The sequence below is a fragment of the Pseudogymnoascus verrucosus genome (assembly GCF_001662655.1).
Source record: "Pseudogymnoascus verrucosus strain UAMH 10579 unplaced genomic scaffold scaffold_15, whole genome shotgun sequence".
Lineage (NCBI taxonomy): Eukaryota > Fungi > Ascomycota > Leotiomycetes > Thelebolales > Thelebolaceae > Pseudogymnoascus > Pseudogymnoascus verrucosus.
Genome location: NW_017263666.1, coordinates 338,686 through 352,487, shown reverse-complemented (window position 1 = coordinate 352,487; position 13,802 = coordinate 338,686). Strand labels below are relative to the sequence as shown.

The window sequence follows — 13,802 nt, the reverse complement described above, 5'->3', positions numbered from 1 at the left end:
TGGGTTTTCCGCTTTGCGGGGTATGCGGGGAAGGCTCCTCCGCTTTAACTGGCGCTTATTTGAAATAGTGTCGCCGAAAGTCTTGGAGTAGGTTGATGATGCTAGCTAATCTGTGCCGGGCGTATCAACGCGAATGCTGATATAATTGTCCGTGATATTAAGGGGGAAGTGCCTTAAGTTAAGATGTTAACCCCCACGGTATTTTGTAGACTCTAAACCGACTATATGTAATAGCTGCCTGGCGCATCGTAATGTACGCTTACCATATCAATATTAGTGGATTTTACGAGTGATTTTGCTTCAATTTTATAATTGTACTGTGGTATGTTTGCTAGCTACTATGTACGGCCATAAACTGGTGGGCGCCGTCAGGCGGTGATGTGAGTGCCGTCGTAGACAACCACGTTAAGACCCTTCAACCCTGGAATTGCTGATGTTTCTACCCCACAACCACTATGCAATGTGCGGTTTGCGCCGATAACATGCAGTCCAACTGCCGGAATCTTAAATTTCCGTACAGGCTTCGTGCCTCCGTCATTCGCCCAGCTTTTTAATGTATCTTATTTCTTGGATCTTTATATTCAATGTCAAGAAAGGCTGATGCAATAAGTTAATTAATATATGAATATAATTGGTGGAACTTACCTCGCAGAACAAGCTTCTGCAGCCTCGCGATTGATCGTATAAAGCGATGGAGTTTCCCTTTATCGCTCTGACACAGTTGCCTATTACAGAGCCGTTGCTTGTTAAAATTAACCAGGCACAATGAAGCTTTTTACTTTCATTACCACGGCGTTGTCGCTGACTTCCCTGGTTAGCGCGGCAACCTTCTCAAACCCACTGAAACCGAAAGATGGCTCTGATCCTCACATTGTATACACAGGCGGTTATTATTATTTGATGACAACGACTTGGACTAATTTGCAAATCACTCGGGCTACCACTCTCGAAGGACTCAAGAAAGGAGAAACCAAAATTGTCTGGACCGACAAAACTGCCAGTAGATGCTGCAATATGTGGGCGCCTGAGCTTCATTATTTTGATGGACTGTGAGTCTCTCCGATCAAGGCCTTCCAATATAATTAGCTGAATTATTCTAGCTGGTATATCTACTATACCGCTGGCACCTCAGCCGATCTTAACGGGCAGCGTCCCAATGTTCTCAAAGGTTAGTGTTCTGTTCTGCTGAAAACCCCTCCCTGGATCTAACATTATACTTCAAGGTGGTGCTACACCTTTTGACAGCTACAGCCATCTTGCTACATTAATGAACACTTGGGGAATTGACGGCTCCATCCTCCGCACCACCTCTGCCAACTACTTTGTCTATTCCTGCTTTAGCAGCGCCGGGCTCCAATCGCTCTGTATCGCACCACTTAATTCGCCAGGCTCAGTTGGAGCCACCACTGTTATATCCCAGCCTACGAAATCCTGGGAGACTGTTGGAAACCCAGTTAATGAGGGGCCAGTTGCAATGTACTACGGTGGAAAGACTTATCTGGCATACAGTGCGAGCGACTGCTGGACCGCCAGCTATCAGCTGGGGCTCCTGACCTGGAATGGCGGGGACCCAACTAAAGCCGCAAGCTGGGTGAAGACTGGGCCATTTTTGACCTCTGCAAACGGAAATTATGGCGCAGGTCACAATGGGTACGTCCAATATCCTTAACTCCACTCTAACATGGTTCCTAACATATTGCAGATTTTTCCAGAGCCCAGATGGAACTGAGATCTGGAACGTATACCATGCGGATGCCAACAGTGCTGGAGCGTGTGATGGGACGAGATATACAATGGCACAAAAAGTAAACTGGAATTCTGATAACACGCCAAACTTTGGATCTCCTGGAGCACTGGGGACCAAAATCACTGGGCCGTCGGGAGAATAGATTATCAGGCAGAATTACAGTAGTAGATTATAAAGGTGGGGCACACATCTCTCGCGCTACTATCACTATAGCTCTCAACGATATATGTATGCTTCATCTATCTATTGTCCATAAATGACTGCTTCAAATGGTGTAAACTATACCGTACGCTTGTTGGCAGTAGCCGTAAAGATGTCCAAAGGAAATGCATCCGCAATAGCCTGATACCCAGCGACATTAGGGTGTAGATAGTCTCCGCTATTGTATTCTGGTGCCAACTGCGAAGGAGTCGCCGGATCACGAACGACCGCATCGAAATCAACAACAGCATCAAACAGCCCGCTTGATATAAACCAGGAATTAACCCTCTGTCGTGTTTTCTCGCGTGTAGGGTCGGAATATGACTGCCCTGGCCCTGAGAACGGAGTGATTGTCGCCGCAAAGATGAGAATCCCAGCGGCGCGTGCATCATTGGCGATCTGCGTGAACGCAGATATGAGATTGTCTCCAAGTCGAGTTTGGGTATTCTGGTCAGTCCCTGCCGTTCCAATATCATTGACGCCTTCAAAGATCATGATGTATTTTACGCCTTCTTGCCCAATAGCATCACGCTTATACCGGCTGATTAGGCTGGGGCCGAGGCCATCCTGGAGGACGCGGTTGCCTCCTGCGGCCTGGTTGTCAACTCCTATTGCGGTGAGTTGGCTTGTCTGCATCCGCGCAAGGAGCAAGTCCGGCCAGCTGCTGAAAGTTAATTTTGAGTTAGGAACCATGGGATGGTGCTATTACCGATTATTCTTGTTATCGTCACTGCCACGACCGTCGGTGATGCTGTCGCCGAGAATGATAAAACTGCTTAGAGACGCTGGAACCCACACCTCTACTCCACTCACAAAATACCTGCATAGCGAATTAGCTATCAGGCTATAAATAAGTGAGGTGTATATTGGGACTAGTTATTACCAATGGGCGACGCTCGATCCAGTTATGCTAGTTGCATCAATTTGGTTGCCCTCTTGCATCCATGACGTTGTCCGGCTCCCAGGGTGACCTGTAATGCTGTTTCTGGTCTGCCCAGCAGCAAGATAGAGGGTTAAAGTAAGCATTGATTCAGCCGCAACTGAAAAGTCAATCGGGTCTGAGTATGCTACTTCGCCCTTCGGGATTGTTACTGACGTCGCTCCGTTGAAAGTAAGACCGGCTATCGGTGACGGCTCAATGTTACCAACTCCTGCTTCTCCTCCTGTAGGGAGAGCGATGGCAGCTTCGGTGATCGGGAGGTCGCTGCCGCCGAAAGTGTTTGAAATTTGGAGTCGAATCCTATCAGCTCCAATGGAAACATGGAGAGTCTGGCGAAGCGTTGCATTGTTGAAAACAGCACCTTGTGATGTCTATTGCCATAGTCAGCATGCTTTCCAGTTGCCTAAGATTTTATATCTTTAGCTTCTTACGAATGGCGAAGGGGGCAGGTTGCCTGGTTCCACGAGTTGGGGCATTGATGTCCATGTATCCACCCACTTATTGCCTGTGTCCTGGCGGCTTTCTATGATTTGTTCTTTAGGTATCACACTACCTGTTACAGGTAGAGAGAGCCATGATGTGCCAAAGGCAACTGCGAGGACTAGGAAATGGCTGTTGAACATCATGATCGACTTGCATTAGACACGATTTTTTTAAGCCAAAAGCCTCAAAAAGGCATACATCTCTCCAATGTTATATAGTCTTCCTAGTAGAATACCCCGCGACCCACGAGCGATCTTGGGTTATTTGCATCGTGGCAAAATAAGCATTTCCGGTAGATCTCTTGGCAAAATGAGTCCAGAGGGATAGATCGCTGTTTCGTAATTTAGGATAAAGGTACCTATATGAGCACATTGCCAAGAAAGGCATATACACAAATTCTAGCCTGATATAATGTTTCATAGAAATTCATTGGCGACGGACCTCGAGAGCGGCAGAGTGGAAGCTGCAAAACCGGTTCCAACCCGGATGGAAAAGTCGAGGAATTGTATGATACGATTCGTATGTATAGATGATGTAGTTTCTATCATTCGCTACTCCTATTATACAGTAGATTATTACTTTTTTGACACCTCTAGATTGTAATTCAGGGTATTTAGAAGGAATTTTGACTCAACAATCCAAGGAACCATTCAACCGCTTGCTATCCAAGGTCAAAATGGGAGCCAGCCGACCCATATCAGCAGCTCTCAATTCCACAATCCTCGTGCCGCCCAAAGGTCCGACGACGAACCATGATTAGCTGAGAACTAACACCGGAATCAACCAGATCCGTATTCTTTCTTGGTCCTATTTCTAAGCAACTAGTTTGTTGAAGTAGCCATATATGACAATTATGACTCCGAGTGATTGAGCGCGCTCATTATTTTGATCACAGTTACTGTTCACGCTAGCTGTTATACACGGCGGCTCTTGTACTTAATGACACGAGTAGCAGCAAGGAAGGTGATTCAGTCAAGATCGACTCCGTTTAAGACTTCGCTCAAACTTAGCTCAACTTCGCCATCGCTCCTGCTCTCTTCACTTTCCGTCTCTGGCAGTGTAATTACTCCGGTTGGTAGCGATTTTCCTCGATGGCTCAAGTTCCTTTTCAGCATGCACATCTCGACGGCCATCCCTGGCCCAAAAGCGCATCCCACTACGTAATCTTTGACCTTTCCGTCTGGGGCACATGCATCCATATCTTTATGTCGTAGACGATCCATGACACTTATGATTGTTGCTGCGGAGCTGTTTCCGTGATTAATGTAGATATCATATGATGCGCGCATGTGCTCCGGCGTTATTCCCATAGCTTTCTCTACGCCAGAGAGGATTGTGGCGCCGCCGGGGTGCATGGCCCAGTCGAAAGACTCTGGGGTGTTGTAGGTAGGAGGGAGACCAGGTATTGATGATAGGAGGTTTCTGAATATTGGGTCTACGGCTGTCTCGGCAATCTTAGGAACTCGAGGTGAGAGGACGACTTTCCAGCCTATGGTCCGTCAGTATGTGTAATACTCAGCCCCTTTCTACAGGATGTCTCACCTAATGGGTCAACATTAAACCCCAAGTCTCGGTCGGTATCGGGGATGATCTTATGGCCCCAGCCCAGTAGTTCATATATCGGCTCCTCGACGCACTCAGCTCCAATCCCGTTACTCAAAACTAGCGCGCTGGCGCAGTCGCTGAACAGCGAGACGCCTATCCTCGTTTCTTGAAATTTGTCAATGCTATCCATCTCGCTCCGGACAAGAAAGGTACATATTTCAAGGGCCATTACAAGTACTCTTGCTGGTCTCCGCCGAAAACTAGAACCCATTGCAATATTCGCAGCCGTTCTAAGCGCTGCCAGCCCGCCCGCGCAGCCAACGCCGTGTAATAAGACTTTTTCAACTGTGTGCGATACTCCAAGCTTCTTACATACGTAGTGATCAAATCCCGGGTTTGAGCTGTTCGTACATGTAGTGCTAACGATATGTGTAATATCAGAGACATCTATTCTTGCCTCTGTAAGGGCTTTTTGTGCCGCGGTAACGGCGAGGGCAACCCCTTCTTTCATAAATATTTTGCTAAGCTCGGCAATGGCTGGCGCCTTTTTCCTATTCACAAATGGATCGTCGATAGTACCGATCGAGGAGCGCATGTCTATGCCGGTGTAGTCGTTAATCGTCATGACTTTGGACATACTACTAAGTTAGTGGTGCCTAGTGAAGCTCAGGAACGACGTACGCAGGAGAGTCCCGATAATGACGCTTAACCAGAGTCCTGAGATCTGTCGGGGTGAGCTGGAACGCCGGATATTCCACACCAAGGCCGATTATTGCGAGGCCGAGGTCTTCAAATGTTCCAAAGGTGGCAGAACCATGGCCAGTCTCCTCTGGTCGTGCCATGTTTGCACCGGCCGCAAACGTTGAACGGCCGGTGTTTACGGAAAACGATGATCTCCGACAATGCAACGGTATCCCAGCCCATAAAGTTTTTTTTATGCCATAGGGTTGTGCTAATTGACGTCGAAGTTATAAATCGTGGCTGATAAGAAGCTATTGTGTGCGGCAGAGGTATATGGTCTGGGCAGTGGCGCAGACCATAATCCGTGAAACCAGCGCGGCATGATGGCGGGTCGGGAACTAAAGACAACGGAAGTGGAGAAAGTCAGAACTATGGAGGGTTTGGGCAAGAGGGCCTGGAAGGATTGGTGGGGTTGAAAGTGAGGGGTTCTTATCAGGGCGACAATGGGTCGAGGTTTGCAAATGGCGCGAACACAATCACCGCATGTCTCATATTTTTGGGGGAATCCCTACGTTGTAGGGTGCATAGATATGTATCCTTGCACTTCTAAAGTTTCACGGACATAGCATACTCATATCATCGAAGCAATAGTTTCGTTGTTACAGTACTTATTGTTGTGCTGCGATTTGAACGACTGCCACGATTTATGTGCGGATGTCAGGCCATGATCGCCTTCCTCCACATCGCTTTCGGAGTGCATATTCTCGTCGAGACTCCCGCAGCACTCAACTTCTTCGTCAATCCATCGCAGGAACTCCAACTCGCTACCGCCTCTCCCTTCGCCGAAGCCTTAGTTCGACAATACGCACTACTCCTCATATGCACCAATCTTATAGCTTTGGTCTTCCTGCTACGGCCCATCAATAAGGTGAGCCAGCGCGTCGCATGTGCTCTAGGGATCTACCACCTAGGCCCAGCGTTGCGGGCCATGTCTCGTCTTATCCGCAATGAGTCCGCTTTGCGGACCAGTTTGGGTGGACCGGCAGTTCATCTAGTAGTTCACGTGTTATGCCTGATCGCCCTCACCACGGGATAATCCAATGGCGGGCTAGGAACAGGAGGAGATGAAATGATAATAATATATTCTCAACAACTTCTCTAGAAGACGACCTTCTTGCCCTCGAACTTGGCTGCCTTTTTCTCTTCCTTCGCCTTCTTCGCTGCTTGCCAACTGGGATGCAAGACCCCGACATCGTCCTTCCTCCCCACTCCTCGTGATTTCCTCGGCCCAAGCTCCGAAGCGTTCTCGCCTGTAACCTGGGACTTATTCCGAGTGAATCCACCTCTACCTCTTCCTCTACCAGACCCCTCAGAGGATACCGCGCCGAGCTTAGCATCCCACACGACATCCTTCTCCTTCGGTGGCGGCGCATTTTTAACATGATTCGCTCCCTTGCCAAACTTCTTCTCCCAAATAGCACGGCGCGCTTGCTGGCCCGGTCTGTTCTTTCTCGGAGCTGGCGCCACCTCATCCTCTACATCGGTAGCCTCCTCCTCAGACCCAGACCAATAGCCGCCCATTAACGTGGGTAGGAATTGTGATCCAGGCTTTAACGGCTTCGGTGGCTCGCGTTGCTTCTTCTTCTCTCGCGTAGGTGGGGAGTGAGATCGCTCTATCACATTATCGTCGTCATCTTCATCTGAATCCTCTTCTTCGTCTGATAGAACCCATTCCTCTGGTTCACCTTCGTCATCCGATCCCGACACTGACACCGAAATCCCTCTTGACTTGATTGTTCTCTTCACCGGCTTTGCCGGCCTCTTCAGCTCTTCCGCGCTATCGGAGTCGCTCTCATCGTCCGACGACCCACCCAATCGCCCTTCGTACTTTGAGAAGTCGATTGATTCTCCATCAGACTCAGATCCGGAATCGAACCCCTCCCAAGCCGGCTCTACCCCCTTCTCCTCCTTCTTATCAGCCACCAGCTTCTCTTTGCTCTTGCTCGTGGCCCCCTCCTTGTCGTCTCCCTTCGACTTCTTTGCTGGCGGTTCCTTTGCCTCCTTCCCTTTTAACTTCGGCTTATTCGCTGGGTTCGGTATTCCCGTAACCGCATAAATGCTCGTCATGATATGGGTCATATTCTCCTTCACCGGCTTCGTATTATATAGCCTCGCCGTCACATTATCCATAGCCAGTATATCCTCTTCTGAGCCAGTCTTTCGCACCGGCGGCTTCACATAATCCGGCAGTAACCCCGACTCCGCGATCGTTTTCGACTTCAACAGCGTCTTATGCACATGCGCATCCGCCAGCGCCTGCATCTCGAGATCCTATCCCTCCAGTCAGCAACAATTCTCCCTCGCATCAAACAGGTGCCAAAAAAAACCTACCTTAAGCACTTTAAGCTCCCTTTCCAGCCTAGCAACTTGCGCTTCAGAATCGCCACCCTCCGCTTTCGCATTCGTAATCCGCTTCACCAATTTCTGCCACTCAAACCCCTTCGCCGTCTTCAGCGCCCGATTAAGCATCTTCTTCCCATGCACCAGCTTCTCCTCCACCTCTCCCCTGCGCTGACCCATCGCTTCGGCGCCCCCTCCTCCGGGGCCCCTGGGATTGCTCTCGCGCTTCCGTTTCAACATAGCGAATGGCGGGTCGAACCGGCAGCGGATTTTAATTATGAGGGCGGGACTGAGAGTGGAAAGAGCTATCGCGAAATTCGTTGGTAGAAATTATTATCGGACTTTTTGGCGTTGCTTTGGAAGGCTTATCTTAGCGGCCCGCACCGCCTGCTGGATTGGGTGTGGCAGTATCGACCATCCACAACGACTGATCCAGGAACGCCAGGGTCGCGGTGGAAGGACGGATATGGCTTGAATATAGTAATTAAAGTTGGATGTCGCGCGATTCGTGCCTTTCGTTAGTTCATATTTCATATTTGATAAAAGGTATACTGCTATTTTGAAGCGCAGCCGGCCAACCAATACACTCGACTACAAGTGGTGACGCCATGGATTTCCTCCATATGCGCCGTGACTACCAGTCTTTGGGACATTTGGAAAATTATCAGTTTAGGGCGTACCTTGATCTTAGGGAAATGGACAAATGACACAAGCCCTGTGCCTGTCATGGCATCATATAGAGCCATCGCTGACAATACTCAAAAACTCTGTTCTAACGGTTTAAATAGTCTCCTTCCCAGCAGGTAGATCTTGAGTTATATCAACCTTGTACAGTCCTCAACAACACATTTTTCCTTTTAACGACTTCCGATTCCAAGTCAAACAAAATGGGCACTCCAAAGTACGAGAATGGGCAGGTGGTATTTTATAGGCCAATGTCTGGTACGATCCCCTAGGGTCACACTATACGCTCAAACCACTAACTCTCCCCTTCAAGGCGGAAACGCCGAATCCACAGAGAGCACGGGTATCATCACCGATATTCTCATGGAGCCTGGCCTGCAGGCCAACATGAGCGTGAATGCCAGTGCGGCACAACCGCGGTACGAGGTAAGTAGTTGACGTCCACAAATCCAAACACAACTGACACGTACCGAGATTAAAAACTACAATACCGGCCATACCATCAGCGTGTTCGAGGAGAATATCCTAGGGAAGGCTTAAAGGTTGTGGATTGCGTGTGGTCACTTTCGGTTAGATAGTGCGAGGATCCCATAGCGGCGCCAATATATCATTTCCTTTCGAGAAATAGCTTGTTATTTTAGCCTTTTGGGATTGTGGATCTATAGGTGCTTGTCGTCCAGGTTATGCTCTTAAACCTATGGAAGATAGGTGGGCCTCATTCCCATGACGCAAGATCGTGTGTGTTGATGAACGTGGCAACCTCCGTGGTGAGAGGACGAGGGGTGATGGATAGAAAAGAAAGGGAAAGTAAGGGAAGGAGCGAAGGACAGAAAAGCAGGGGAAGGAGCGAAGGGCGGAAGGAGCAAATGGCAAAGGATGGAAAGGGGTAAATGGGAAAAGAGCAAAGTTAGGAAGGAGCGAAGCAGCAAAGCATCGTAGGAAAGAGAAACGGAAGGAGCGAAGGAAGGAAGGAAGGAAGGACGGAAGGAATGAAGGGAGGCAGGCAAGAGCGATGGTTCACATCATCTACCCTGCCTGTCATTTCTCAACGAAGTTTGATATCCATCCATCCATAGGAAGAGGAAAGGATGAGAACAATCATCTTCGCCGCCATCAAATAGTTTCTCATCCCAGCTCCCTCAGCCGCTGCCTCCACTCCAAGCACGTGACCTACTCTATAACCATCTGTTCTCGTGATATATCCTGTTTAGTAATTCTGCACGTGATGCACTCAGGATTCCTTTGTTTCCAGGAAGGCGCTAAGGACGCGTCTCCCGCACACCCGTCGCCAGAAGTCGACAACTTTGCCAACATTCTAAAATAACAACTTACCAAAATGGGAAGTACGAACACTCGAAAGAGGAGGTCGATAAAGAGAGAACCCTATGCTGGGCTCTGATCGCGGACACATCCTCGCCATCGTGGATTTTACCCCTCATCGCTGAGACAACGATCTATCACAATATGGCTGGTGACGAAGCCAATGTGGGGGTGGATCAGTGGATCACTCACTCACCATCCATCATCACCAACACCACTCACTCACAAGAACACAACCAAAAAAAAACATCAAAATATTTCAAGAAGGAGGATATCATTAACTCTCTCCATCTCCATTAACTAAAACGCTAGTAAAACTCCTTTACACATCTTATCATACTTCCTAACCCGAGAGGGTGACACCCGTCGATCCCGCCCAAAGATAGGAGGACAGCCGAACCACGACGGGGCCAAACACAACCCTCATTCAACACACGCTCAAACATCCTCCTTAGCATTCGTGACGACATCCACCGTCTCGGTGCGAGGAGCAGTCGCCGGGCGATCGCCAATGACGATGCCCTTCTCGGCGAGGTGCATCTCGGCGGCGAAGGTGGAGTGTGGCACCCACTTGTTGGAGGTGCGCGGGGTGGTCTCCTCCAACATCTTGTCGACCTGCTCGAGGGAGAGACCCTTGGTCTCGGGGACGAGGAAGTAGGCGAAGGCGAGGGAGATGCAGCAGAGGGCGCCCCACATGAAGAAGACCTTGGCGCCGAGGTTGGCCTGGCCCTTCTCGGTACCGACCAAGTATGGGGTGATGACACCGATGATCTGGGAATTTGTTAGTATTTGTTTTTTTCTTGTTGTTTGTGGGATTTTTTAGACTTACGCAGTTCCAGAACCAGTTGGAGGCGGTGGAGAGACCGACACCGCGGGAGCGGATTGGCAGAGGGAAGATCTCGCCAATAACGACCCAGGCGCTGGGGCCCCAGGTGGTGGCAAAGAAGGAGATGTTGATGCAGATGAATGCGATCATGCACTTGACGGCAGATTGGTTGTTCTTGTCTGGGGCACCAGCGGTGACACCGATGATACCGACGATGAACTGGGCGATGACCATTCCAGTAGCGCCGATAATGAGAATGCGGCGGCGGCCGAAGCGCTCGACGATCCAGAAGGCGAGAGGGGTGCTCAAGACGTTGACGAGGGTAGTCACGAGGGAGATGAGGAAGGGGTTGCTGATCGTGCCGAGGGAGGTGAAGAAGACGGTTCCAAAGTAGAAGATGAAGTTGATACCGGTAAGCTGCTGCATCATCTGGAGGACTATGCCGAGGATAGTGCGGCGGACGTTGGAGGAGCCCTGGGTGATGGAGCCGTGGAAGCAGTTGGCCCAGCCCTGGAGGTAGGTGGTCTGGGGGATGACTGCCATCTCGTACTCGTGGTTGGCGATGATCTCGGCAAGCTCATCCTGGATGTAGTCGGAGTCAACTGCCTGGCCACGGACGGAGGCGAGGGCCTTAGCAGCCTGCTCGAGCTTGCCCTTCTTGACGAAGAAACGGGGGGACTCGGGCAGGAAGAATAGACCGGTCGCGAGGATGATGGCCCACAGGAACTGCACGGCGATGGGGATACGGTAGGATCCGGTATCATCGCGTTTCTGGGTGGCGTAGACAACACAGTTGGCAAGGAGAATACCAATGGTGATGCAGAACTGGTAACCGGACACGAGAGCACCGCGGACCTTCTTGGGCGCGATCTCAGACATGTACAGAATGATGATGGCGGAGATGAAACCGACACCGAGACCGGCAATCAAACGGCCAACGACCATGACAGCAAGAGTGGTGGAGGCAGTCTGCAGGATGGCACCAACGGAGAAGATACCGCATCCGAGAATAATGGTTGGGCGACGACCAATGAAGTCGGCGATGTCACCAGCAGCGATGGCACCAAAGAAGGTACCGCAGGACAGAATGGAGGTCATGAGAGACTGATCACGGGCAGAAATGTGGAAGGCCTTGTTGTAGGCGACGTAGGCGTCAGATACGGTGTCCTTGCCAAATTTATCGACCGGGTATGCCAAGCCAGTGTGCTGGCGAATGAAGTAAGGCATGGCCAGGACACCTCCCATCCATCCAGTATCATATCCGAAAAAAATACCACCAAAGGCAGCAAAAGCACACATGAGGTATGCCTTGACAGTCACGGGGGCCTCGATACGCTCGGTATCGGTCGTGCCACGGATGACTCCATCGCCCGCCATTGCTGCTGTTGTTTTGGGGGTTGACAGTCGGGACAGGTTGTTGATGGAGACAAAGGGGGGAGGAAAGAGAGGGGAAGAAGGAGGGTTGGTGAGGTTGTTGATTGTTGTTGAACGAAGCTGAAGAAAGAAGATCGGAAGCTTTGTGGTGCAGGGAGGTTGTTGTTGTTATATAAGTTCGGGGTCAGGAAGGGTTCAGGAAGGAGGGGCGCGTTCACGTTGTGCTTTGGTCTAGGGGGTTGGCGTTCAATCAAAGGTACCTAGCAAGCGTACCCCAGCACCAACCACATGTTACTTTTTTCGTTAGTGACAAGGATCTGAGCTATGCTGCTGCATATGGGTGGGTGAGAAGGGCATGAATTCATGTTGCTGGACCAAGATTATGGGATATTTGAGGTCTTTGAAGATTGCGATTGGCTACTAGAGGTGAATTTGACAGGATGGGGTAGTGAGCTGGGGGAATGCTGGGGATGTTGGAGTGGGTTTTTGAGGATGAGCACTACTACTACTTTGGTATGGTGGGAGTGGTATGAGTGGTAACAGTAGTAAGAATACTACTAGTATGGTAAGAGTGGAAGGATCAAACAACACGCGGAGAGAGAGAAAGCGGAGAGCTCTACTGGTCGCATTTACGGGGAGCAGCGACTAGAGCTGTAGTGGCGTTGGGGGATATGGTGCTAGTTGGGTGCTAGCTGGCGTTGGATGGGCGCCTTTACTGGCACTTTACATGGACTCACTGGCACTTTACTGGCACTTGGCGGCAGGTAGATGAAGGTTGGAATCGGCCCTTTCCACACGAGATTTGACCACAAGGGGTGGGGTTGATGTGGATGTGGATGTGTGTGCTGCCAGACTTGGGTATACAGGGGTAGAAAAGGTAGCAGGGTAGCAGGGTACGAGTAGAGTATCTAATTACGGGTATGGGGCAAGTACCGTTTGTACGGCTGGCGGCGAAGAGAGTGACCTTCCCCATGGTATCTAGTGCACGGGGTACAGCTACGACCGTAAGTGAGTGTGTGATGCTGTGAGCTGTGATGTGAGATGTACAGTAAGGGTAGCATTGGGGATTACTTCTTCGCACGGAAGGGGTTTCTCACAGACACGAAGATGAGCCGAGCTACAGTGGTTAGTTCGATCCTGCTCATGGATTGTTGTGAATGGGTTGGAGTGGGTTTGAATAGACTTGGGGATGTGTGTGGTGGGGACTAGGGGCGCTGGCTGGGCTGTGGGCACGAGATCGGCCGCCAACGGGGGGCGTACTGTAGTATGGTATAGTAGTGTACCTCGGGATTTCGAAGGGCCGGGGTGAGAGGGGGGTCTAGGGTCAGGTCAAGGGTAAGGGTCGTGTTGCGGGAGATGAGAGTATGGGATGGATGAGGTGGGTGAGGTGGGAAGGTGGTAGGAGGTAAGCTGAGGGGATGGGGAGAAGAGAGTCATAGAGGAATATCAATAGAGCGGAGTGGGTGAGTGAGTGAGGGAGTGAGTAAACGCAGGCGAGTGAGAGTAAACACGAGTAAACACGAGTAAACGCGCGAGTAAGGTGAATCTAAAAGGGAGGTGAACAAGTGATATGTGATAGACAGTAGAGTATCTATCCCTTT

At 50.2% G+C, this 13,802-nt stretch overlaps 6 protein-coding genes across 6 annotated transcripts; 2 read left to right on the top strand and 4 right to left on the bottom strand.

Annotated features, from left to right (window-relative positions):
- Positions 1–765: 765 nt before the first annotated feature.
- VE01_05059 (uncharacterized protein) lies at positions 766–1,889 on the top strand (the record flags this gene model as incomplete). Its single annotated transcript, XM_018274525.1, has 4 exons — positions 766–1,049; positions 1,101–1,168; positions 1,224–1,650; positions 1,703–1,889. The coding sequence occupies 4 exons, from the start codon at positions 766–768 to the stop codon at positions 1,887–1,889; spliced, it is 966 nt and encodes a 321-aa protein (XP_018131546.1).
- Positions 1,890–2,008: 119 nt separating this feature from the next.
- On the bottom strand, positions 2,009–3,514 carry VE01_05058 (uncharacterized protein; the record flags this gene model as incomplete). Its single annotated transcript, XM_018274524.2, has 4 exons — positions 2,009–2,609; positions 2,658–2,768; positions 2,832–3,259; positions 3,320–3,514. The coding sequence occupies 4 exons, from the start codon at positions 3,512–3,514 to the stop codon at positions 2,027–2,029; spliced, it is 1,317 nt and encodes a 438-aa protein (XP_018131547.1). The 3' UTR covers positions 2,009–2,026.
- Positions 3,515–3,905: 391 nt separating this feature from the next.
- VE01_05057 (uncharacterized protein) lies at positions 3,906–5,913 on the bottom strand. The gene is made up of 3 exons (XM_018274523.2): positions 5,598–5,913; positions 4,914–5,554; positions 3,906–4,860 (listed from the first exon to the last, which is right to left on the bottom strand). Exons 1-3 carry the CDS (start codon positions 5,756–5,758, stop codon positions 4,340–4,342), a joined length of 1,323 nt encoding a protein of 440 aa, XP_018131550.1. The 5' UTR covers positions 5,759–5,913; the 3' UTR covers positions 3,906–4,339.
- Positions 5,914–6,260: 347 nt separating this feature from the next.
- On the bottom strand, positions 6,261–8,308 carry VE01_05056 (uncharacterized protein). Its single transcript, XM_018274522.2, has 2 exons — positions 7,989–8,308; positions 6,261–7,928 (listed from the first exon to the last, which is right to left on the bottom strand). The coding sequence occupies exons 1-2, from the start codon at positions 8,235–8,237 to the stop codon at positions 6,756–6,758; spliced, it is 1,422 nt and encodes a 473-aa protein (XP_018131551.1). The 5' UTR covers positions 8,238–8,308; the 3' UTR covers positions 6,261–6,755.
- VE01_05055 (uncharacterized protein) lies at positions 8,228–9,830 on the top strand. Its single transcript, XM_018274521.2, has 3 exons — positions 8,228–8,939; positions 8,995–9,107; positions 9,156–9,830. The coding sequence occupies exons 1-3, from the start codon at positions 8,885–8,887 to the stop codon at positions 9,219–9,221; spliced, it is 234 nt and encodes a 77-aa protein (XP_018131548.1). The 5' UTR covers positions 8,228–8,884; the 3' UTR covers positions 9,222–9,830.
- Positions 9,831–10,282: 452 nt separating this feature from the next.
- VE01_05054 (uncharacterized protein) lies at positions 10,283–12,668 on the bottom strand. The gene is made up of 2 exons (XM_018274520.2): positions 10,831–12,668; positions 10,283–10,772 (listed from the first exon to the last, which is right to left on the bottom strand). The coding sequence occupies exons 1-2, from the start codon at positions 12,202–12,204 to the stop codon at positions 10,440–10,442; spliced, it is 1,707 nt and encodes a 568-aa protein (XP_018131549.1). The 5' UTR covers positions 12,205–12,668; the 3' UTR covers positions 10,283–10,439.
- Positions 12,669–13,802: the final 1,134 nt, after the last annotated feature.